Source organism: Fringilla coelebs (genome assembly GCF_963513975.1).
Source record: "Fringilla coelebs genome assembly, chromosome: 8".
NCBI classification, from domain to species: domain Eukaryota; kingdom Metazoa; phylum Chordata; class Aves; order Passeriformes; family Fringillidae; genus Fringilla; species Fringilla coelebs.
Window position 1 is genome coordinate 28,839,080 of NC_140066.1, and position 22,928 is coordinate 28,862,007.

At 38.8% G+C, this 22,928-nt stretch overlaps 1 protein-coding gene across 1 annotated transcript in view; it reads right to left on the bottom strand.

Annotated features, from left to right (window-relative positions):
• The window catches only part of NRAP (nebulin related anchoring protein), a 47,633-nt gene extending 28,669 nt beyond the window's left edge, over positions 1-18,964 (bottom strand). Inside the window, exons 1-15 of the mRNA XM_084210616.1 lie at positions 18,696-18,964; positions 18,334-18,428; positions 17,533-17,620; positions 15,204-15,308; positions 14,139-14,243; positions 13,363-13,470; positions 12,445-12,549; positions 11,785-11,892; positions 10,725-10,829; positions 7,816-7,920; positions 5,978-6,094; positions 4,510-4,614; positions 3,473-3,580; positions 2,666-2,770; positions 337-435 (exon numbers count right to left, since the gene is read on the bottom strand). Coding sequence (XP_084066742.1) covers positions 337-435; positions 2,666-2,770; positions 3,473-3,580; positions 4,510-4,614; positions 5,978-6,094; positions 7,816-7,920; positions 10,725-10,829; positions 11,785-11,892; positions 12,445-12,549; positions 13,363-13,470; positions 14,139-14,243; positions 15,204-15,308; positions 17,533-17,620; positions 18,334-18,428; positions 18,696-18,767 — 1,530 coding nt within the window. The 5' untranslated portion in view covers positions 18,768-18,964. The remainder of the gene's footprint in view (positions 1-336; positions 436-2,665; positions 2,771-3,472; positions 3,581-4,509; positions 4,615-5,977; positions 6,095-7,815; positions 7,921-10,724; positions 10,830-11,784; positions 11,893-12,444; positions 12,550-13,362; positions 13,471-14,138; positions 14,244-15,203; positions 15,309-17,532; positions 17,621-18,333; positions 18,429-18,695) is intronic.
• Positions 18,965-22,928: the final 3,964 nt, after the last annotated feature.

Below are 22,928 nucleotides of genomic sequence, written 5' to 3' on the forward strand. Positions count from 1 at the left end.
AAGCAGTAGGAAGTAGAAATTTACTCTATAAATAAAAGAGCCACTGATTATCTTTAAGTACAAAAGATATCATTTAAAACCTTGCCTTAAAAAATACACAGAAAATAATTTCTTAAAAAAGCACACTGATACAAATCTTAAAAGTGGAGACAAATATAAGATCTACTGGTATGCTTGCCACATCTTTGAAAGTGATTTCATTCAATTCTTGGTTTGGTTATGAATCTGCTGAAGGACTGACTATCAAGAATAAAACACATAAGGCTACAAATGCTATGAAATTAAATTATCTTATCATTCTAATCAACAACAGTGGCTAATGATGGGATAACTTACATCACTGAGCTGCTGTGCATTTATTTTGGCTTGAGCAATTTGTGGAGTGCTGGCCACAGAGCTGTACTTCAGCTTGTCTATGCTTTGCCTGTAGTTTACCTAATTTAAAATAAAATTTTAAAAAAGATTTAGTAAAGGAAGAAATGGTCAGACTGGTAAATGAGAGACTGAATAGGTGAAGTTTTGCTGACTAATACTCTGGATAAAATATTACTTAAACCATAATAAATAGAGCTGAGGAAAAATGCCAGGATCTCTTGGATGAGAGCTGAGTTAGTGCTCTGAAAGTTTCCCTGTCTGACGTCACAGTTTTTATCCCATTCTGAAAATTACTTCACTTATAATCCCTTCCTGTCAAACCCACAAATTCTTACAAAGGTGCAGCACCAGCTGCAAATCATTGCTATAAAACTCCTTCTCTTAACCACCATTTAGTCCATTTTTATCTTTATCAGACAAGAATTATTGTAACTGTCTGTGAAGAGCTCTGTCCACTGTACCACTGGGTAGAGCAAATTAATTCTCTTACACTTGGTCTTTACTGAGTTTTAATGTAATAAATTAACCACAGAATTTCCCTGTTTGGTCAGAGTTTTGTGGGGCTGTTGAGAAAAGAAAAATACATACTTATAGCACAAAAAAAGTCATTAAATGTCAGCCAACAAGAGGACTGAAGCCCATTAAATTACTAACACATTAATATGGTAGCAACAACAATAACTTATAAAATCAATATGTTAAAGCCCCAAATTATGCATGATAAAAAAACTCATATGATGCTTCCTTTCCAACCTGTTGCTGCAAAAGAACTCATTGCTATACTACAAAACAATTATTATTCTCTGTAGGCCCTCATTAATATTCACTGTAGTTAATCACCACTTTGCAAACATTGCAAATCACATTGTTTAAAACTAGTTTCTTAAGAACACTTCTTTCCAGTGAAGTGGAGCATATTTCTGGAGACTTTGAGTTACTGAAACTATTTCAATGCAAACCTGCTTATCTCCCATATCCTCACATAAACTTCCTCATTCTGCCAGAATGATAAAAGCTAGGAAAAAAGGCCTGAATTATCTCACAGGTCCAAAGTGATTAAGGTACTTAAAACAGTGCATTTGCTTCCTCAGAGACAGAGAGAATTTTAATTCCATGGAAAGGGATCATTTCTTTTTAACTGAAACTGTGTATTTTTTGCTAATTGCGATGGCTTAGTGTATGAGAGAGGTGTATTCCTAAAAGAGTTCAGAGTGAGCACGTTGGTTATTTGGGAGTGCACCAGTCCTGGGACTAATGCAAAATCCTAGATCAGGACTGGTGCAGCTGAGTCTCTGTGGCCAGTGGAATTACGTGCTTCAAACCTTGATGCTGACTATCAATTGCAGAGCCACTGGAATTGCTGAGATGTTTCTGACATTTTGGACATGAATTTGTGCTTACCTTGAACTCTTAAAGAACACAGCTCTCTCACACAGTAAGCAATCAAACACTGAATTTTACAAAGGCAAAGCTGAAATTACTGCTGCAGAGGCAAGAACTCATCTTAAGAGTTGAAGCACACCCAATATTTCCTCAGAGACATCAGGGCTCCCAATTCTAGCTCTTTGTGCTACCATCCTTGTCTTGGAAGAGGTGTTTATGCCCAGATAAATCTCACATGATGTTACTGACCTCTCTAAGGCACAATGCTCCTGGTTTTTTGCAATTCCAGTGTAAAGACAGGGTGCACATGCCTTAGGAAGTCAGAAATGCCTGCAGATCTGCTGCTCTCCTCCGCTGATTCCCCAAGCAGTGCCTGCTGTCTGTGCTCCTGACTGAGGCACAGGGGGAGTTGCTGGTGGTGGAGGAGCTCAGCCAAGCTTGTCATGCCTGTCAGAAGTGTAAGGATCACACCTTCCCTTCCCACAGTCAGGGGCTGCAGGAAGGTTCTGTGTCCAGCCCATTCCAGTCCCAGGAATTCACAAAGCATTCACAGGGGCTCTTTTAGTCTCCCTGTGCTTTCAGGGCTTGGTGCTGCTGCTGGAGCTACCCAGGGGGGTGAGACTTCTGCAGCACAGAGCAGGGATAGGGAGCAGTGCTGATTTCACATCCCTCTACAGTCTGTGCTGAACTGACACCAACAGCAGCCAGGACAGCACTTCCCACTGCTCTGAGACCTCTTGACACTGTATTTTTTGCTTTAACTTTGTTAGCAGTGGCTGTTTGCTTCTGTCATTAAATCATCATTTGACACATGCAATCTATCACAATCTCTCCTACAGGGAGATGATGAGCTATGCAAGTCACAGAGGAAAAAAAACCCCAAAAACAAAAACATAAAATTATTTACATCTTTCAAAGGGACCAACTTTCTTGTTGTCTGGTATGAAGGAGTGAGAGTAGCTGGGTAATTGTAGTCAACACCATCATGTTTGTAATCAGACTTATAGGCTATCTGAAACACAAGGAGAACAAAAAAAAAATCATTATTTTTTTTTTCAGCTGTCATTTGTTTGAATAATTATCAGTCAAGAGGAAAGGAGAAACAATAATATTAATATTAAATGCAAGAAACAAAGTAGGTTCAGTGTCATGAGTGACAAAGAAAATGAAATTATTTGCATAGTTTAGCCACTAATTGATTCTTTTTCAGCTTCTCAATTAATCCAATGCCAACAGTGGGAGCATTAACTTAACTTCCACCTATGACACATCTCTTTTATCTTTCTGCTTAGTTCTCAAGCTTCTTACAGATTTGTAAATAATGTACTTGAAGGAATGGTATGTAATGAAATAGCTTCTTGACTAACCCAGTAAATTAAATTGGAATCCAGAAATCTTCATTAAAGACTGTTTTTTCCAGCAAAGGTCTGACCCTGGGGGTGGTGGCAAACAACCTTCAGCATCCTACTGATGTCAAAGAAAACTGAAGGATCTCAGTATGTTGCCAGATCACTGAAATTTCTTATTTTAACTTCTTCCACACAGTGAGCCATAAAACAGTACAAAAGGGTTTCCAGAATTTCCCCTCTTCTCAACATATCCATCCATCAGATCCCCAGTACTGTATGATCTAAAGTTTTCTATCAACTTAATTCTGGAAAAACTGAAAGACAAGGAGGCCACAAGCACACAAGTGGGATTAAAAGGGACTCACATTGCTTGCCAAGCTGCCAACTTTCATGGCATGGAGCATCCTCTTGTCCATACCAACGCCCACATAGTGACCTTTCATCTCATTCTGGTAGGTTTCTTTGTATTTAAGCTGTTACAAAAAAGAAAAAAAAAAAGAAAAGACAAAAATACTCTGAGAAAATATATTCAGCTTTTCTAGTGAAGAGTTTCAGCTTTTAAGAGTTTCCATATTTTACAGCAGGGAGACAATTTTTTACAGCTCTGGTCTACTAATGCTGCTCCAATACAGGAACTCATTAGTCCACAGCAGCCTTGGTATTTTGAAAAATTAAAGTTAAAACCCTCAGTGAGTTTCTTTTACTACCAGATATCATTTACCTGCTCTTCATGCCACTTAAATTCCACATAAAGAAGATACATCTGTGTTTCATCAGATACAAATACTAGAACGAAGTCCCAGGGAGACAGTATTTTTACATTAAGAAATGAACAAAATTAGGTTGTTTTGGTGCATCTTTCAGCAGTCCCAGAGTGGGGATTTGACAAGAAAAATTGATCATTCAACCATCTGAACTGAATGGCAAAATATTTACTCCTCAGGGATTTTAGAGAATGGTAAGAGGCAGTATGAAACAGAATTGTATCTCATGAGAAACCAAAGGTTTAGCTATTAACACTGATTATTTTCACACAGTTCCTCTCTGGCATGAACTCTGGTGAAGCCTTCTGCCTCCCTGTCCAGCCAGGAGATAGACATGCACAATGAAATAATTAATAATTATGACAGACCAGAGTAACAACTCGGCTATTTCTCTAGATCAGCAGTACCTGGTAAGGGTACCTTCCAAATACCATAATAGTTCTTTTCATAATCCTAAATAAAACGAGCCCCAGCTATACATCAGGACACACTAGGATAAGTGTTGTACAAAAACAGGCTAAAATGAGTTATCATCACATTTCCAGCACACATTTATATGAAACACACACTCACAGATGACCTGTGATTCCAGCAGCTACCAGGGCAAGCAAGCCACACACCAGGTACTGAAAACTTACATCACTGGTGAATTTTGAGATCTTGCTCATATTCTTGAATTGTGGAGTGTCACAGTAGTTCATGCTGTAGCCTTTGTTGTTCCCAAGATCCTTCCTGTACTCCACCTTAGTGACAAAAATGCACAATGGGAAGCTATGGTAAAACCTTAATCTGCTCTGTCAAGTTCCTCCAGACACTTTTTATTAGGGGGACCCACTGCTCAGAGATTTTGACACATGGTGTTCATCAGAGGGCATACAATGAAAATTAATATGAAGAGAATATTCATGTACTCAATTCTCATTTTGTAGGCAAAAGAAATGCAATTTCATCCTCTGCAAACTGTACAAGGCAGTGACAGGAGGGAAACTATTAACAAAAACAATGATATACAAAGAAATTCTAAGGTGAGCATGCAGCAAATGAACATGCACAAATGTGCCATGTACCAAATTGCAGCAAGACCTCAGCAAGAGCTTTTGTACTCTCACAGTCATTCCTGTTTAAGGAACTGAGCCTGGAACAGCTGCAGTGAAAGACAGAGATGAGAAGAACTCAGCTTGCTTAGCTGAGGAAATCAAAGGCAGAGAGAAGAAAATGATATATTTGTAAACCTCTCAGGAAAGTAACCATGCAGGGAGAAGAACTTTTTAAACTAAAGGGCAACACTAGCACAAAACACAGTGGTAATAAAGTGGACAGGAAGAAATGTAGGCTAGAAATTGGAATAGGAGGATTATACAGTGCTGTGTTGAAGCAGCAGGAACCAGGAATCATTGGCCCAGGAGGCCCCTTCCAGCCCTACTTCCAGGGGTTTTTCATTATTGAAGGTTTTATACTTTGACATCTCAAGAGTATAAGTTTTTAAAGTGCCATGGGGAAGTTCTAGAAACTCACATTTATTAATAGTTTTATACCTGATATGACACTATAAATAAATTAATAATTCAGAATCCACTGAGAATTCTCTTGCAATCTTCCCTTATCAAGCAGAAAAAGAATCAATTATCAGTGACTCACAGTCTTTCACAGGATGGAAGAAAACAGAAATCTGCATAACCAGAATGGTTTAAGTTTTGTCTCTGTTCTTATTTTTTGATTATTAGAATACTCTCTGAGACCCTCTAAGGTACACACAAATTCATCCTAAAGCTTTATATCTTAATATCATATTAAAAGCACAATTCAGGTTTGGGATGGGTTTTTTTCAGGTTTCAATTCTTCACATGGTCAGAACCAGAACCACTCTCCTGGGGTTAATTTCCCACACTTTCACAGAGATGATTGGAAGGGCCAGAAGGCTGCACCTAAAGATCTGTCCTTGAGCTTTTCTCTCCAGTTGCTGTGCTACACACAGATGATTTTTGTTATGTACACTGCAGTAAGAACAACAGCTTTTTTTTTTAAACTTGCAGTCCTTACTCATCAAACACAGGTGTTTGTATGAGCTGCTCCCAAACTTGTTAAGAGATCGATTCAAGCCCTTACCTCACTGACAAGCTTGTTAACACTTTGGGCTTGTTTAAGGACCAAGTTGTCTTCAGCTGTTAGGGAGTGAAAGTGAGCTGCACCTTTCATCTTGGAAAGATCTTTCTTGTATTTTATCTGAAAAGAAGTAGGGAGAATTATAAAATAGATGTGCACCTTTTCATCCTTACTACTTAGACTGGCTTCATGAGTCTGGATAATATCTTCCCTCTGCATGCTTTGATAAGTAAATGGAATTTACCAAGCTGAAACACTGTATTTACTACCTTGAATAACCCAAATATAACCCCATAGCCCTCCACAGTCCCTCTCAAGACATTTTACTAGACAGCATTTTTAATAAATTTTTGACATAGACTGAGCAGCAGTGGTTGTTGTTCATAGATTGAACAGATTACTAGCAGATTCTTGGCTGGAGCTTGTTTGCTCTTCTATTAATGAAGTTAATCCCCAGTACTTAATTTTAGTCAGAGGATTACAGATAGTCATCAAGCAGTCTGCAAACTTTTCCTTTTGTAGAAACCAGCTTTTTTTAAAAGCTCTATCTTTTTGTACTTTTAGTGTGTTCTAGGGAATTATATTTCTCTATGAAATCAAGATTGAAATAAGGGATTTCTAAATTAAATTTAGACATCAGGTTTTTGACATAAATTGGACTTGGATGGGTGAAGCGAGGTTGTACTTGGCCTTTTATAAATTATTTTACATGAACTGAAATGCAAAGTGGTTTGGATTTTTTTTTATTTTCCAAGTCTGCACACATTTCCTCAGGCTTTAAAACTATAAGGAAAGTTGGTAAGTACTGTAGTGCAAAAATGTTACTTCCATGAAGCAATCCTCCTCTTCACTCTATGTATTATAAATTAACGAGGAAATTACTGACCAATAGCATTTTCAAAACCTATGTGATCTTTATCTGGAAAGGTTAAATATTCCATTTTTAAACAGGGGATCACTGAGTTTGTCATCAAACTGGGATGGGTCACAGAGGATTTGGGGTGTTTTGTATTCTCTCAGTGATAAGCTCAGGTAACAGGACCTGACTGAGCCTTTCACTCCAGTTTATTGCTCGTGTCCAGCCCACACTAATGCAAGCTGAAAGGCTCCACCATCTGTGATCTCCCCAGAAGACAGACTGAGCTCACCAGCCCAGGCAGCCCCACTGGGGACAGGTGTCCCCACTCCAACGTTGTCACTCACAGGAGCCCTTCAGAGCAGCCACAGGGTGCTGACCCACAGACTGACCCATTTCTTTGTCACTCCCCAAAAAGGGCTGAGGCCCTCTAATGGATGGGTGGGATGCAGGAATCACACCCCACCGTCTCTTTGCCAATTCTTTAGTTTACCAAAACCAAAAATCACAACCCAGAAATAAGCTCACTTTTGTGAAGTGACAGTGTCACACTCTGTGCTTCTTTCCCTCCATATGACTTGCTTTGTGCTGGAGGCATGATACATCAAAATATCAAAACCAGTATAGTTCATTCATCCTCCATTTATTCACTACTGGGAATACCACAGTAGTCCACAGGATGATTAAGGCAGTTGAAGGTTTCATTAATAATACAGGTGCAGATTTGCCAGGAGGGTTAACCTAACAGTAGGGATCCCCATTAGTTGCTACATCCATCTCCTCCCTCATGCAAGTTGGAGCTGTGCCCCCTTCTATTAATGGATATTATTAATCCCCTGAGCCATCCAGTTCCCAGCAATGCAGCAAAATGTCACTTTTGTTTACTTCTCAAGTGCAGTTTTAGCGTCCTCCTCCCAGGCACTGCTCTGACAAACTGCTGGTTTTAATTGTTTATGAATTGTATTGATTCAGGTTTCATACTTACATCACTTGCCAATTCATTTGCTTTCTTGGCATTTTGATAAGCTGGAGTGATCATAGCAGGAAAGCTTCCTTTCCCTCTGCGTTCCTCAAACTCATCCATATATCCCTGCAGAAAATTCAAACTGTTTACTCATCACACATGGGCAGGTGGGGCCATGGGTTATTTTACAAAGCCCCACCATCCTTGTTAGTAGGATCATGGCTTCAATGTTGTTTGGTTTTTTTTTTTTAATTAAAAAATTACCAAAATTTAAGAATAAATTGACCTGTTAAATTACCTGTGCCTCTGAAGCTACCTGTGCTGCATTCCAAGAGAAATTTAGGTAGCTATTAGCTGTGGTAAAGATAGCATTCAAGTGTACAATGACACACACCATTCTGCTCTCACCTCATTTCCCACAGAGATGATATCTGCTTGCCTCTCTGTTTGTCAATACATGTTTTCCTGGAATTTTATAAAAATAGCTAATGGCTTGGTTAGCCAGGCTAACTTAAACTTTCAACTTTACACTTTAAAATTAATGGCTATGTTTAACAAGTTTAACATAGGATTAGCCTTTCTTTGTGGTGTTACAGGAGCTGTCTGATCTTTCCATGGTCATTTTTCACATCATAATTGACCAAAAATAATAGTTCACTAGTGCAGTGATGCATTTTGAAGAGGGATTAATAAATGAAGCAGAGATACCTAGATATCAAAATGCCAAACTCCTTAGTGAACAAAATCACAGAATTCCATTTGTCTGATTTAAAAAAAAAACCAATTGTTGTGGAAGTAACACCCTTAAATCCATCTATAGGTAAGTTTATGTGTAAATATCTGACAATATGAAAGCCATTTAGATAGTTTAACATCAAAATACTGGAGATGTTTTCTAATGTAATGGACAATAATAATCTCAAAGCCTTCTATGGCAAGATCTGGGGAGAATATGGAGTACAAACAAGTGAGATAAAGTGCAATGTGTCTTCTCTGCAATATTTTGTAAATCTTTTGTAGTAAAGAGGCAGTTTGAGTGAAAATAGAATGGGCCATGAATAGAATGCATGTCAAGAACGCCATGGAGAGCACAGATAGGAATGGCTACAAATATCTGGGGTATTTCTTCTGTGTGTTCTCAGTGCAGAACCATCCATTGTAGGTCACTTTGGGCACAATCAGTGTCACCATCAATGTTCTAAAATAGGTCACACCACAAGTTTGTGAACATTATGATGCACATTGGTGAACAGTAGTTACAATGGCATTAAGTTATTCTATAAACAGGCACAGAAAAGAAAAAATGCAGTTGAATAATCAGCTGAGTTAGCTTCTTAAAATACCATTAATGAGTTTGAATTCTCCAGACCAACCTGTCTTTTGCATCTAACTTTCTTAAATACATTTTAACATCATTTCTAATATTGTGCAAATATTCAAAGTTTCAGAAAACTATTTTAGCCACTCTTAAGGTTTTTAAACATGAACAAAACAGATGTTCAGCACAGGAATTTTACAGTAAGATTCCTTAAATTGTCTCATGTTGTATATATAAATATGCATGTACATATATATATATCTATATATATCTGTCTGATGCACACTCTGTTCATTGTTAATGATCTCAACAGTTAGAAATCTAATCTCTTTACCCATGTTAAGTAACAATTTACTCAGAAAGATCCATTAATTTCAGTGACTCTGTGTTATTTGACTAATAATATCAGCATCCAATCTATAAAGATTAAAACTCAAATCGAATTTGAAGTCCATGACTGAAGTTTCAAAGACACTTTCAAAGAAAGAAAACTTAAATTAATTCTAAAACAGAAGCATTCTAATGCTTGGAAATGTAATTAGTGCTTTTTCAAATTCATTTTATTTGTTTATTCCTATTAAAACTTGTAGCAGTTCAAAAGACAGAAGTAATTGAAGGCTTCACTGCTACAATTCTAAACCCATATTCTTCAAGGATGGTTTGCTTTCCACAGAATACTAAATGTAGATTTTAACAGGAGAAGTGAAGGAATGTAAAATTCCAAAGGTTTTAGGAAAATACATCCCCTATTCCTTCATTTCTCCAAAGTATATGGACCTACTGAAGAGCAGGACAAAAACCCCTGAGATTAACCACTTAGTTTTCTTTATACAACACCACTATTCAATTCCTTTCAAATTTCATTTAGCTGAAATTTCATTTCATTCAGTTCTATATGGCTGTGCTATTCCCCTAACCTAACTGGAATTTGGGTGCATTTTGGGCAACAACAAAACCAATTGTATTCCCTTAAAAATGAAATATAAGCAAAACCACCGACCAAAACAGAACTAAAGCCTATCTGGTTCCACAAATACAGAACTACAGCTTGTCAGGTTTATAATTCCCCCTCTGTAGAGGAGGTGAAATCTTAGAGATTGTGTATCTAAGAGATTTAGTGTTGTTCACACATATTTAGAGCTGCAAAGCTCCTAAGGTTTGTGAAAATACCCACAGGAAAAAGGCACCCAACTGTCTGCCAGCTTTCTAACATTTCACAACCCTTTAGCTTTTCTCCTGACTGAATTTCCTTATTCATGGAGTGGGAAAATTTCCTCGAGTAAACAGATTTCAGTGTGACACATAACACCACAACAGAAATACAGAGTGTGTGTGTGCACACAGATAAATCTGCCAGGGTCAGACTTTAGCAGTGGCCCCACCACAAGGGTCATGCAGCAACAGTGCAGCCCCCTTGCAGTCACACCTGCAGGTGCCAGTGGCACATGCAGTGCACCTCAGGAGCTGTTTGCACACCATCCTGCTCCTTGAGACTTTGTTTTCTCACACAGGAAAACAAAGTGAAAACGGGTGTCACCAGTTTCTGAGGCCCTGAGCAATCAGCTGCAGCAATGATCAACACCAGCACGGCCAGCCCTTGGATGCTGCATACCTGTCCATATTGATCTGCATTTTCTCTTGCAAAAGCAACATCTGTTCCAGCTGTGTGGCTGGCTTTTCCCTTGATCTCTTTTTCATATCTTTGGTGATACTTCACCTACCAGGAGGAAAAGGAAACGAATAATCTGGGTGAGTTTAGTCTGGTTCACAGATGCTGCACAATAAATAACAACCAAAGGCACGCACGTGCTGTCAATAAAGGATTGTCAAAATTCCCATTGCCACCAACCTGCACAAGTCAAATATGCCACTGGAAGATATAAAAACAGAACTAGTGGTGTACTTAATAATGCACTAGGAGCATGGGACTTGCCATTTCAACCCAGACCATTGGGTCAATGTGTTCAGCACCAGCTGCTTGGCAGTGGCTAATCCCTGATGCTCCAGCAGTTTAAAAAAATAGAACTGATTGTAATGCAAACTCCTTTTTTACCACAGGTTCACCTGAACCCCATCAATAAATGGGTTTGTTTCTGAAAGATGCTTTTCCCACATTGATAAAGGGAATTTTAGGCAATCAACCTTCAAGTTTAGGCCAAGATTTGCATTACATTTGCTAAAGTCATAACAATGCCTGTAACCTGATGTTGCCCTTTAATCACCATGTGTGTTTGCTGACAAAAGTGAAGGGTTTTCCACAGATCAAAGGCAAATAAAAACATGTAATTGTTTTAGAGTCAGTTGCTTTTACCTTCAAAATTACAGATCTCTTCTTTTCCTCAATGACTCTTAACAGTGTTTTAAATTCACTTCCTTTGAGTTATATGTTCTTCCATATGTTACCTTCTCCAACAAAAAGAGCTTTTCTTTCAGGTTCCAATAACAAAGTTACAATTAACTGTACATTTTGAAGGAACACTGATGTCCTTTTATGGTGCTTATTAAAGAGTTCAGGGGTGTTGGGGTTTTGTTATGTTTGGAAAGGAAAAGAAAGCCAGTAAAGATCAGTATGCCATGCTCATGGAATTTCTGCCAGCAAATGTTTTAATTCAAAATTTGTGTGACAGTTTAATATTTTCTTTCCCAACAGAGACTTTTCTTTGGACACTTACATCACTGGCTAATTCATTTGCTCTCTTGGCTATTTGATAAGCTGGAGTGATCATAGCAGGGAAGCTGCCTTTTCCCTTCCGTTCTTCAAAGTCTTCCGTGTATTTCAACTGTGAAAAAATCAAGACAGTTCAGGAGCAATTAGAGCAAATGTGTCTTGATTGCACACCTAATCAATCCTTAAAGTTGCAAAGTCAGGTGCTCCATGGCTGTCATCTGCCAAAAGGAAGGTGAACCATGAAGTCTGAATCTTTGCAATTTGGTCTTTAACTACACAATCACACACCTTCTGCATGGCTCCTTTGTCTTGTTCCGAGTGTAGGATGAAAAGGGTTGTTTAAAGAAAATGCTTATGGTGTCTGCAAGATCCTGCTCTATTTACATTTGAGTTAGGCAGCTTCTTTCTTTACTTTTCATGGCAGCCAGTTCCTGGATATAGAACAGACTGGTTCCCCAGCTTCTGTTCTGACAGCCTAAAATGGCCTCAAATTGAATGTGGTTTTTGCAACTGAAAGCTTTAAATGCTTAATGGTAAAAACGAGTCTGCCTTTAAAGAATTATTTTAAAATTTTTCTTTGTATTCAGATTTTCAAGTAATTTATAAATACCCTAGGAACCACTTGCAGAGCCAAAACCAGATCAATCTATTTTGTTTTACTTACATCACTTGCAAGATGTGCTCCAGCCTTTGCATGGAGTATATCTGGAGTGTCTACAACAGAGGTGAACTTTGAAACTCTCTCTTCATGCCCACGCTTATATTCCACCTGAAGAGGAAAATAGATTTCCATATTACACCTAATAAGCAGCAAAAGTACATTTCCTATCAGGCTTCAAGAGAAAATGAGCAACAGCAGTCATGACACTCTCCACAGACAAGCTATCCATATATTTAAGGTCCAATTTCCTTAAAGTGAATACCAAAAACAGACAGAAATGGACTTAGATATTAAAATTTTCACTTGATTTATGTGAGCCATACATTTGATTAAAATACCATGAGAATAGTCATTGATGTCCCAAGATCATACTGCAATGACATTGTAGATAGTACCTGCACAAAACAATACAATACTTTAAAATAATTTTTAGGGGATTTATTTTTACATATTTTTTCATGTGAATTTCTCTTAAATAAACAAGCAATTTTCTGTGCATAAATTTAAAGTAGCTTGTATGTGAATTAATTTCAATCTTACAGCTATTTAATTTCAAATAATAAAGTGAAAAATGTCAAATGTAAATAATTTGCTGAATACAGTCATAATGGGAAAGCAAAGGCAATGAATTTTATTATTAAGATTTCAGTGTGAGTCACAACCTTTTTCATGTTGTGAGAAATTATGCAAAAGTTGTTGCATTTTCCAGGAAATATCTACATTGTCACTTATTCCATATGATTGTCTGCCCAGGCCAAGTACTTTATTAACCTTGTTTTCTGCATCATGTGAACATTTTTTCACTTTGTAACAGTATAACAAATATTCACCTCAGAATCTGACATCTCAAGTGAATGGCCTGAACCCAGGATTCTCCAAATTCAGAAGTGTGAAATATAATTTAAAGCCCCTCTGACTTACATCACTGCTTAGCTGGCTGGCTCTCTTGGCAACCTGGTAACCTGGAGTGATCATAGCAGGGAAGCTGCCTTTGCCTCTTCGTGGCTCAAATTCTTCTGTATATTGAAACTAGAAGATGAATTTGTTTATTAGAGAAAAATCCACTGTAGTTTAATGTGATTCTTCTTTTCATGCCCTCTTCCTAAAGGTATGTATCACTTTATTCAAAAGAAAATAAATTCAAGAACTTCCACACTGTAAGTTTGTTAGTTACAGCTATTTCCTACATACAACACAAAACATTTCTCATTTGTATCAATTATCCACTGTTAATTGCCTATGCTGATTAGGTCACTAACCCATTGTATGGACACAGTCATAATTTAGAAGTGATTTTCATCAGTCATGGAAATTCAGTCAGTGAAAAGTTTGGTCTGTGGAAAATATGACATTTTTCATCATGAGTCTTGCTGTAGTGAGAGAAAGAGCACTGCCTCCTAGACCAGATCACCTCAGTCTGCTCAGCAGCTGAAGAGCTTCTGAGTTACATAAATATATAAATGTGTGATGGCAACAGAACTCTTATGGGACTTTAATTGTTTACAAGGCTAAGTATTGTTATTGACAGAAATAAACACATCAGCCTCTCCTTTGCCAACATCTTGACAGACAGACTCTCCAGATATCCTTCCTGCAAAGCCTGGAGGTGACTTCTTACCAAAGACCAACTTTGATGTATTTGTAAGTCTTCAGAATATTATAGGCCATGAAAAAAAGCCAAACATCAGTCCACTTACATCAGTCAGAGCCTTCTGTGCCTGTGTTATCTTGACCATCTCAGGATCTGGGATTGTTCCTGGGTACCACGACTTTCCTTCCTCATAGGCAGCATAGTAAGCATTCTACAAAACAGGAACTAAATAACTACCTGTGTTCACCCTGGTTTGAGCACTCAAACAGCTGATCTGACAGGAAAAAAAAAAAAAAAAAGAAAAAAGAAAAAAGAAAAAAAAAGGAAGCACAGAGTGCAGGGGAAGTGGAATTGCGCAGCACAAGGCCCACATTCCACATCCCTTCAGAGTGCCAAGGCAGAACTTGTAGAGCAAGAACTGACATCAAGATGACAGGATGTAGGATCCTGGAGTGAAACTCAAACAACACCCCCTGGGAATCAGATCTCCTGCTGTGAAGCTCCAGTGCCAGTAGAGAGAAGACACACAGACTGTGGCTGTTCATGCAGCAGCCCCAACAGCTGACTATAGACACACTTCTTTCCCCACATTCTGATTATTCTATCCTAACCTATAGTTTGTAGCCATGATATTTTATGAAAAATCATTTCCTTAGGATTTTTCCTCCTGAGAAGCTGAGAGACCTCAGGAACAAAATGTGAAGAATGATTGTTTGCTGCTGTGGAATGCCACAGGTGGATCTGGGATTGGTCTCATGTGGTTGTTTCTAATTAATGGCCAATCTCAGTCCAGCTGTCCCAGACTGTCTCGGTCAGACACAAACCTTTGTTATTCTTTCCTTTTCTATTCTTAGCTAGGCCTTCTGATGAAATCCTTTCTTCTGTTCTTTTAGTATAGTTTCTAATATAACATATATCATAAAATAATAAATCAAGCCTTCTGAACATGGAGTCAACTTTCTCATCTCTTCTCTCATCCTGGGACCCCAGCGAACACGGTCACAATAGTTGAGCTGTTTTGTCTTGAAAAGTTTAGACAAATGAGAAGCAAAGGCCTTTTTTTTGTTATCATTGAAATGTCATGGTTAAGCCCCTGACAATCAGGACAGCCAGGGCCAATCCTTGTTGTCCTGCAGGCTGCTGGCTGGGAGACTCGAGGGATATTTCTTACCTGGGTAGCCAGTTGTTGGGCTTTATAGACACTTTCAATTTCTCTGGACCTTACATCCCACTGAAAGACTGATTTGATTTGTTCACTCTCTTCTCGATATTTTATCTAAAAAGAAAAGATAATGACTCATTTTAGTAGCTTGTTAGTGCATACTAACACACGCCCCCTTTGGAGAATAAGAAGAGAGGCAAGGTGATGACTGCATTTAACCCTAAAGCCAAAACTCTGCTTTCTAGTCCACCCCAGCTTCTCCCTGAGATTTCTGCCAGTATGGGAGCTGCACATCTGTAAAGGAGCAGCATATTACACCTGTGACCTGGCATGACATTCTGAAAGAATAATTTGATATTTAGATAATACTTTAGGGAGAAATAATCTATGAGAATTGAAATCCCTAAGAAATTTAAAGCAGGACGTGTCAATGCTTTAGATGAAAAAACTATTACCAAGTAAGCAATATTAAAGTACTCTCCTATTTCCCTGCACAGCGTCCACAAAGTGTCCTATCCTAACTGTGCATATGTAAATACTAAAAACTACTATATTTAGTCCTGGGTCAATATGCTCCTACTGCTACTTTTATCATGATAGCATGTAGTAATCCAACTGAAATCAAGATCTGTTATACAACTCAGTCTTCAGATTAAAAACCCAGAGTAGAGAATTTAAACTATCTGGACAGAAATGTTACTGAGCACATGTACCATTATTTCCATTTATAAATTAAGCACAGATGTGCAGAGAGCTGAATAATTTGCCTGCTAACACAGAAATTCTGTATAGAGAGACCTAATTTTCATCTCTGCATTCCAGCTGATGTCTCAACATAAGACTTAGGTGAAAACATCATGTTGGGATTGAACAAACATTCTATTTTCTGCATCATGAGAAATAAACTTCAATCTAAAAAGAACTTGCATAGTAGCAAGAGAAACCTTTTCCCAAATTTTATACATTTACTAGTGGAAAATTTTCCTGCACTCAATTTTTTTACAGAAGTACTCCCTTTAAACAGGTACTGCAGAATCAGCTCCTTTACTACCCTTAGCAGTTTTCTCTCTGGAGCAGAACCTTATTATGTGATTGAAAAGGACAGAAGGTCTTTAAGGTGTGTAAAACAAGGGAAATGATCTTTGAGCTATAATTTCTCTGGCTTGTGTACTCACATGCACTGGAAGTATCAGTCTCATATCACTGCCTAAACCAGAAATAGAACTTCCAGTAATCCCAAACTCATTCCTGAGCAGATCTGTCACACACAGTTTAAAGAAGTGAGATAGTCATTGCTGAAATAGTTACAGCCCATGATACTGCAAAAACTGAGGCATAAGAATGCTGTACAAAATGATAAATGACAGCATCTGACAAAGGCTACTCATGTGCATCAAGGTTTTCCAGCTAATACAGGACATCTGAATTCAGCATGCCATAATCCAAGAAATACAAATTTCTTTGTTAATTTTAGTGATGGCTAATCACATCAAAATACATTGCTTTGTCTGTGAAATACATTCACAAGTAATGTTATTTTAGGATATAGAAAGATGGGCCACTCAAGAAAACAGCATCAGGCAGAAAAGTGAGACAGCCATTGATTATTGGGTGTCCTTGTATTTTTGATTTCCCCAGACCCCTAGCAGGGCAGGTTTGAGGATGATGTAGCAGCACAGATTTGAGGATGATGTAGCAGGGCAGGTTTGAGGATGATGTAGCAGGGCAGGTTTGAGGATGATGTGTCTGGAGGGAATCAATGTGGTGGTGGTGCTGGGAATGCCGGACGGGGCACAGCAGAGCCCGCAGCGGGGATGCTCCTCCATCCCCAAAAAACACCTCCAGCAAAACCCTGCCAAGCTGCCCTGACCTGCTGCTTTCCCACCTCAGGTCAGGTGGAAATACCTGACAAAGTGATTGTGGGAACTTCTGCCTGCGTCCCACCTAGTTATAATTTATCTGGTGTTTAGTACCAGTTTCTGATAAGATCACAAAGCAAGGCGGTTGTTCTTGCTTCCAGAGGTTGAGAAACCCTGCTTAGTCACCAAGTCTGCACAGCTCTGGGCAGTTTAGACAAACTGTGCTTCCCTATAGATTATCAGATATCCAGGTGAGCGGCTCCAATCAGTTTTTCCTTCTGAGAGGAGAAGGAAATCCAGATCTAAGATTGCTTTCACGTGAGTAATCGCATTGAAAAAAATTATGACTGAAACCCAGCTGAGGTTTGAATCATACACAGGAAGGTAAGTAAAAAGCACATGTTTATACTTACAAAACAAGAGAAATAAATATGTTATCAAAATGTAGAACAAACACATTTGACCCTCAAGCTTCTTACCTCACTTACGACTTCTGACAGTTTTTTTGCATTCATATTTATTGGTGTTTCAAATACACTCGTGAATGCATTGTTTTTTGGATTGTGCCTAGAAAAGGGAAAGTGTAAAAGGATATTAGGAATCTACCAGACAGCCCACCAGAAAGGTTCTCTTTGAGCACTCAAAACCACAATACCAGCCTCCACCCCTCTATACAGATCTTTTCCCCACTCACTCAGAGATCTTAGATTACATTCAAGTCATTATTGTAGGGAGTAGGTGCCTGGAGCAAAATTAATTTTAATGATCATCATATCAATGCTGTGTTTCTAATAACAAAAGAGAATAATAGAATAAAAAACAACTGTCATCTCTCCTTTTTCTGCTGACAAATTTGACAGGAATTGATCATTATAAAATAAAAACTTCCTAGAACAAACCAACTCCAAAATCTGCATTTTATACATTTTCCTTACGATTAAGGAACCTCAGCCTTGTTAACTCTTAACCACTGATTTGGAAAGCACTGAATTTTGTGGTTGGTTTTATTTTCTTCCCACAATACTGAAATGGAACTTGATTTGGTGTCTTTTAACACACCAGCCAAATGAGGAAGCTTTATGCGTGGTAAAATGAGTTTCCCACCATTTGTGATTCACATAAATCCAAAGATATGCGTGAAGGCACCAACAATACCTAATTTCACATCACACATGGGACAGACTGAGTCTAAAGGGTGATCTTCCATTATATTAAAATGACTAAAATTAAACCTTTGCTTAAAAAAATAAAATGGAAGGATAAAAAGGAAATACACTTACGCTTGACAGTAAGGCTTTTTCTCATGGCTAACAAAGTTGTTTACAGTTAACATCATCTTGCATACTTCACAGTGAAAACAGGCTTTATGCCACGTCTGGACATGCCACAAAAGAGAAACCAAACAGACATGATTTGTATTTCATTATTATTCTGCTAAGTTTAAAATGTCACTATTGATCCTTACCCTTCATTTAATGAATCTGACTATTTTTCCCTTCAAATATACACATGTTATTAATTCATTTCAGTTCTGAGCCCAGTTATGAGCAAAGAACTTTTGGAACCAAGAGATTTGCACAGTGTTAGAAGTGCCAATCTGTACATTTATTATAGTCCAAAATGATAAAGAAAGAGAACTGACCTGATCTATACAGTTAATCTTCTCAGCAGGGTAAACCCCATAGCCACATCTAGCACACGGCTGCACATTCATCTTGAAATCCACAGAGTGAAAAATATATAGGTCTGTACAAAAGGTTCAAAGAGTATGAAAGTGACTTTTTGGCCTGTGCAAAGCACACTCTAGACACTCCAGTCAAGGCCTTTTGCTGTGGTCAATGGCTCCCATTAAAGCTCTGAATTGAAGTCTGTTGCTCCCTTTGCTGACCTTCTGTTTCAAAGTCAGCTGCAGGCTGGCTTTTAAAGCTGCCAGTTAGTAAGAGTGGTTATTTTGGCAACTGTGTCAGTGCAGAAGGGAGGGCAGCAATATCTTTCTCTAAATAGAAGAATGAACTCACAGAAACGAATCACGTCCGTGTGAATGTTAGAGCCTGATCATTTTGTATTTCAGTTGTGCAGGCATAAGCCCAGGATGAGGAGAACAGGGCACACAGCAGCAGCATTTACCATTAGTTCCTCCTCACCCTGATAAACAAGTGACCTCATGGGGGAGCATTTTGTACTTAGGAGCAGCCTCAGAGCACAAGGAGGTACCACCAGAGAGACAGGCCAGGGATGGGTTTGTAGCTTCTTGGCCCTTGGGTGGACGTAGAAGAAGTTCACTGCCATTGTCCCAGACAAATCCTAATTTTTTTCCCTTGGTTCCTGCTCAGTTTCACCTCGTCTATTATGTCAGCACACTCTTTTCTCATATCTTCCTGTTTCATTCACCTGTCAGTCCATCCCCAGGTGTAGGAGGATGCACTGTGAAACAGGCAGAGCCTCTTATCTCAAAGAGTTCTAAACATGATGGGTACAATTCTATCTCCTACAGGAAAAACTTCAGAAAGGAACCATTTACTTTTTAATAGAATGAACAAAGCAGCAATTTAACAGTGTTCACCAAGAGTAAACTGCAATAGATCAGAATATAAAAATTCCTTCACCAAAAAATGATAAGGAATGTCTGATATTAGGATTCAAGCCAGCTATTAGGGTTGTGAAGTCTGCTCTGAACAAAAGAAGCTATTAAATTCTACCAGCTACAAATGGTCAGGATTTAAGATTTACATCTTACCTAATCATAATACCTCCAGCTGCAGGGCTCCATAACCCTGGGACACAACTAAGAGTTATCTCAATCTGAGTAAAAGTCTACTTAGTCATCGCTGCATCTGCCCCTCTGCCTGCAGCAGTCCTGGGATATTGCTAAGCACTTCTCTTTTCTATAAATTGCAAACAATTCTATCAAAATAGTTTCTGTCTAAACCTTCTGGGTATGCTTAGAGAGCCTCCTATTCATCTCTCTATTGAGAGATGCGGTTCTGCCTAACTTATTATTGCTACTTTTACTGAATGCTGACAATGTACTGGCACAATGTCCTGTCAGCAACTGGTGTGCTGAAAATAGAGTCTCTAATCTAAAGAGCAGTGGCACTAAGTCCTGAAAACACTTAAGGCCTTTCAAAGTAACTAATATCAGTATATAAACAGATGCATTTTCATTTTTTAAAAATGTCCCCAAAACATGATTTCTTATACAAAAATAACTGCTGAGTTACCTTATGTTATTCTTTTTGGGATCGAGAGAGATTTATGTCGACCAAGTTACATCACAATAATATTTATCTCACTCACACCTGTGAACCAAAGCCATTTGGAAGGCTTCCAGTTCCCTTCTCACACAGCTTTGCATCTTGTCCCAGATTGCCATTCTGTTTATGCAAGTGACCTGTGTTAGGGTCACAGTGGCCAGGCTGTCTCCTCCTTACTCGGCACTTGGCACACTACCAGTTGTCACCTCTTTGTGTTCACCTACTCCAAGAGTCACCACACTGTGTTTTCTAGAGTCCTAGTGGTCTCCATGCTGTCTGAAGCCATGTTGGAGCCCTTGTCTCACACTTTAGCAAGAATAAGGGTGCATGACCTGCTCCTGTCCCTGCATTGCTTAAAACCCTTCTGAAACAATTCAGAGAGGTGGTGAAAACAGGACACCCCTGAACCACACAAAACCATGAAGACTGGGCAATTACAGAAGAAATAATTAATCCAGGAGTCATCTAGAGAGGACTCCAGCATGGATCATCATGCTGTCCCATATGCACTGTGTACTCACAGAGCACACAGACACCCCTGAAAAGAATGAGATCGTGTGCTCCTTCCAAGAGGAAGGAACAGATAAAGCCCTTTATTTCACAGATAAATCCTACTTCATTTCTAGACATACAGAGCCTGTTTTTTCACAGTGACAGATACTACCAGTTTGGCTGGAAGTCAGCAAATGCATTTTCCAAGTTCTCCTGCTTCTCCCAAGTCACAGCATGTTCAAGAGGAGAAGTGTGGTGAGACACAATGTCCTCTACAGCTACTGTCTTTCCCAGCCTCACTACTTCTCTCACATCCATTATGCACCAGTTCTGCTGGAGTCTCTAAGATTTTCCCATTTCTGAGGACCCCAAAACTGTCCTGTTCTTCACCACCCTGGATTAAAGCCGAGCTGCTAACAAAAAAGGGAGTTTATTAAAAAGTAAACATTGAATGGTCTCATTACAAAGTACACGCTGCATTTTGATCATGCAAGGAATTAAATCACAAAACCAGTGCAAGTTTGTTATCTTGACAAATCTTAGCAAGACATTTTCTCTTCAGTTAAAAGCTCATTGTGGCTTTTTTCCTCCTTTAGTAAGGCCTCATAAAGGCTTTTTGATATCAATGAAAATCTTAAAAGGCTTTACTTAACAGTAGAACCTTAATCAATGTGGTTTAAAAGTACTGTGGTTACACATAAAGTACAAGGAGACAGTACCTTGAAAGTGCAAATTAGTGGGAAGAAACATTGTTACCTCTCCAGCCTCCTTGAATTCCTTGAATTAACTGCACAGAAAACTTGAAGCATGTCTGCATCCTCAATCTGATTGTAAAAGAGCACATATTAGTTACACAAAGTAACCTCTCAAGAGACATTCAAGTCAGGGTCACCTCCTCTGTCACTCCTGAATTGAAGCTGGGCCATTCCAACCACATGAAGAACAGGAAGCCAGACATCACAAATTATAGCAACCCCATCTTCCCTCTGTTTGCAAAAAAATCCCAAAGGTTCTGGTTCACTACATAAAGTGGGAATTTTATCCACTGGTAAAAGCTGCCTGTAAAATTTCAAGCACTCAACCAGCCTTGCCTATGTTCACCTTCTCTGAATGCTGTGGTTAATTAATTACCTGGGCTCAGGGCCTTTTGCCTCACACAATCTCTCCATGCTAATCAAATTTAGCATGGTAGGAAATCCAGCTTGGAAAAATATTGAAAGAAAACTGGAAAAGATTTATGAACACAAAAATCTCCCAAGACTTGAATTAAAACTTCTAAGGAACCTTACAAACTTATACAGTTGCTTTTTCCATTTTTGCTGTTTTGGAAACCAACCAACAACTGTTTATATTTCATGATTAAAAAGTTTATGCTCACACTTTCCCCTTGTTGCCAGTGTCAGGAAAACCTGCGGGTGTAGGGATTTTGCAAATGGTTCTAACAGAGTGAGATAAAGTAGGAGAGAAACTGAAAAAAGAACCAAGGGGCTAAGAAGACATCAGTGTTACAGAGCAGAGAAAGAATGGGTCAGGATGTGCTACAATCTAAGCTAAAAGCTTGAAGAAAAGTGTGAAAAGCACACAGAGCATAGCACAGCACACATCACCACCAGTGTCCAAATATGCCCATTTGTTGTGTATCATAACACAATAAGACTCAAGTTTAAAACCCATAAAATATGGCATGTGCACTATTCTCATCTCTGCCTGATTACAGAAAAATCCCAACAAAGCACATCCATCAAGCTGAGGTATATGACTCTGCAGAATTCCATAAAGTTGTAGCGTGCCCAATCACCCTGCCCTACCCCCATACCAAAACCATCCATCCTTCCTTGCAAAACACATCAAAAACTAACAACTGCTGCTTAGAAGGGGACACACTGTGAGTCACTCAAACCCTCCATCCTAAAAGTATCCCCACACCTGCTTCCCAGGTCTCACAGAAGCCCACCCTGTTTTCACAGCTGCAGAACACAGGACACAGTTATTATTCCAGACAGGTCCTGTGCAGTTGCCTCAAGCCTTCTAGTTTGTACCTGCCATCCACCTTCCAGTTTCCCAAAGGCACACCCCATTTTCATCCTGCAGCTGCATGCAGTGGTTAAACACTTATTCTCCCCAGTGTA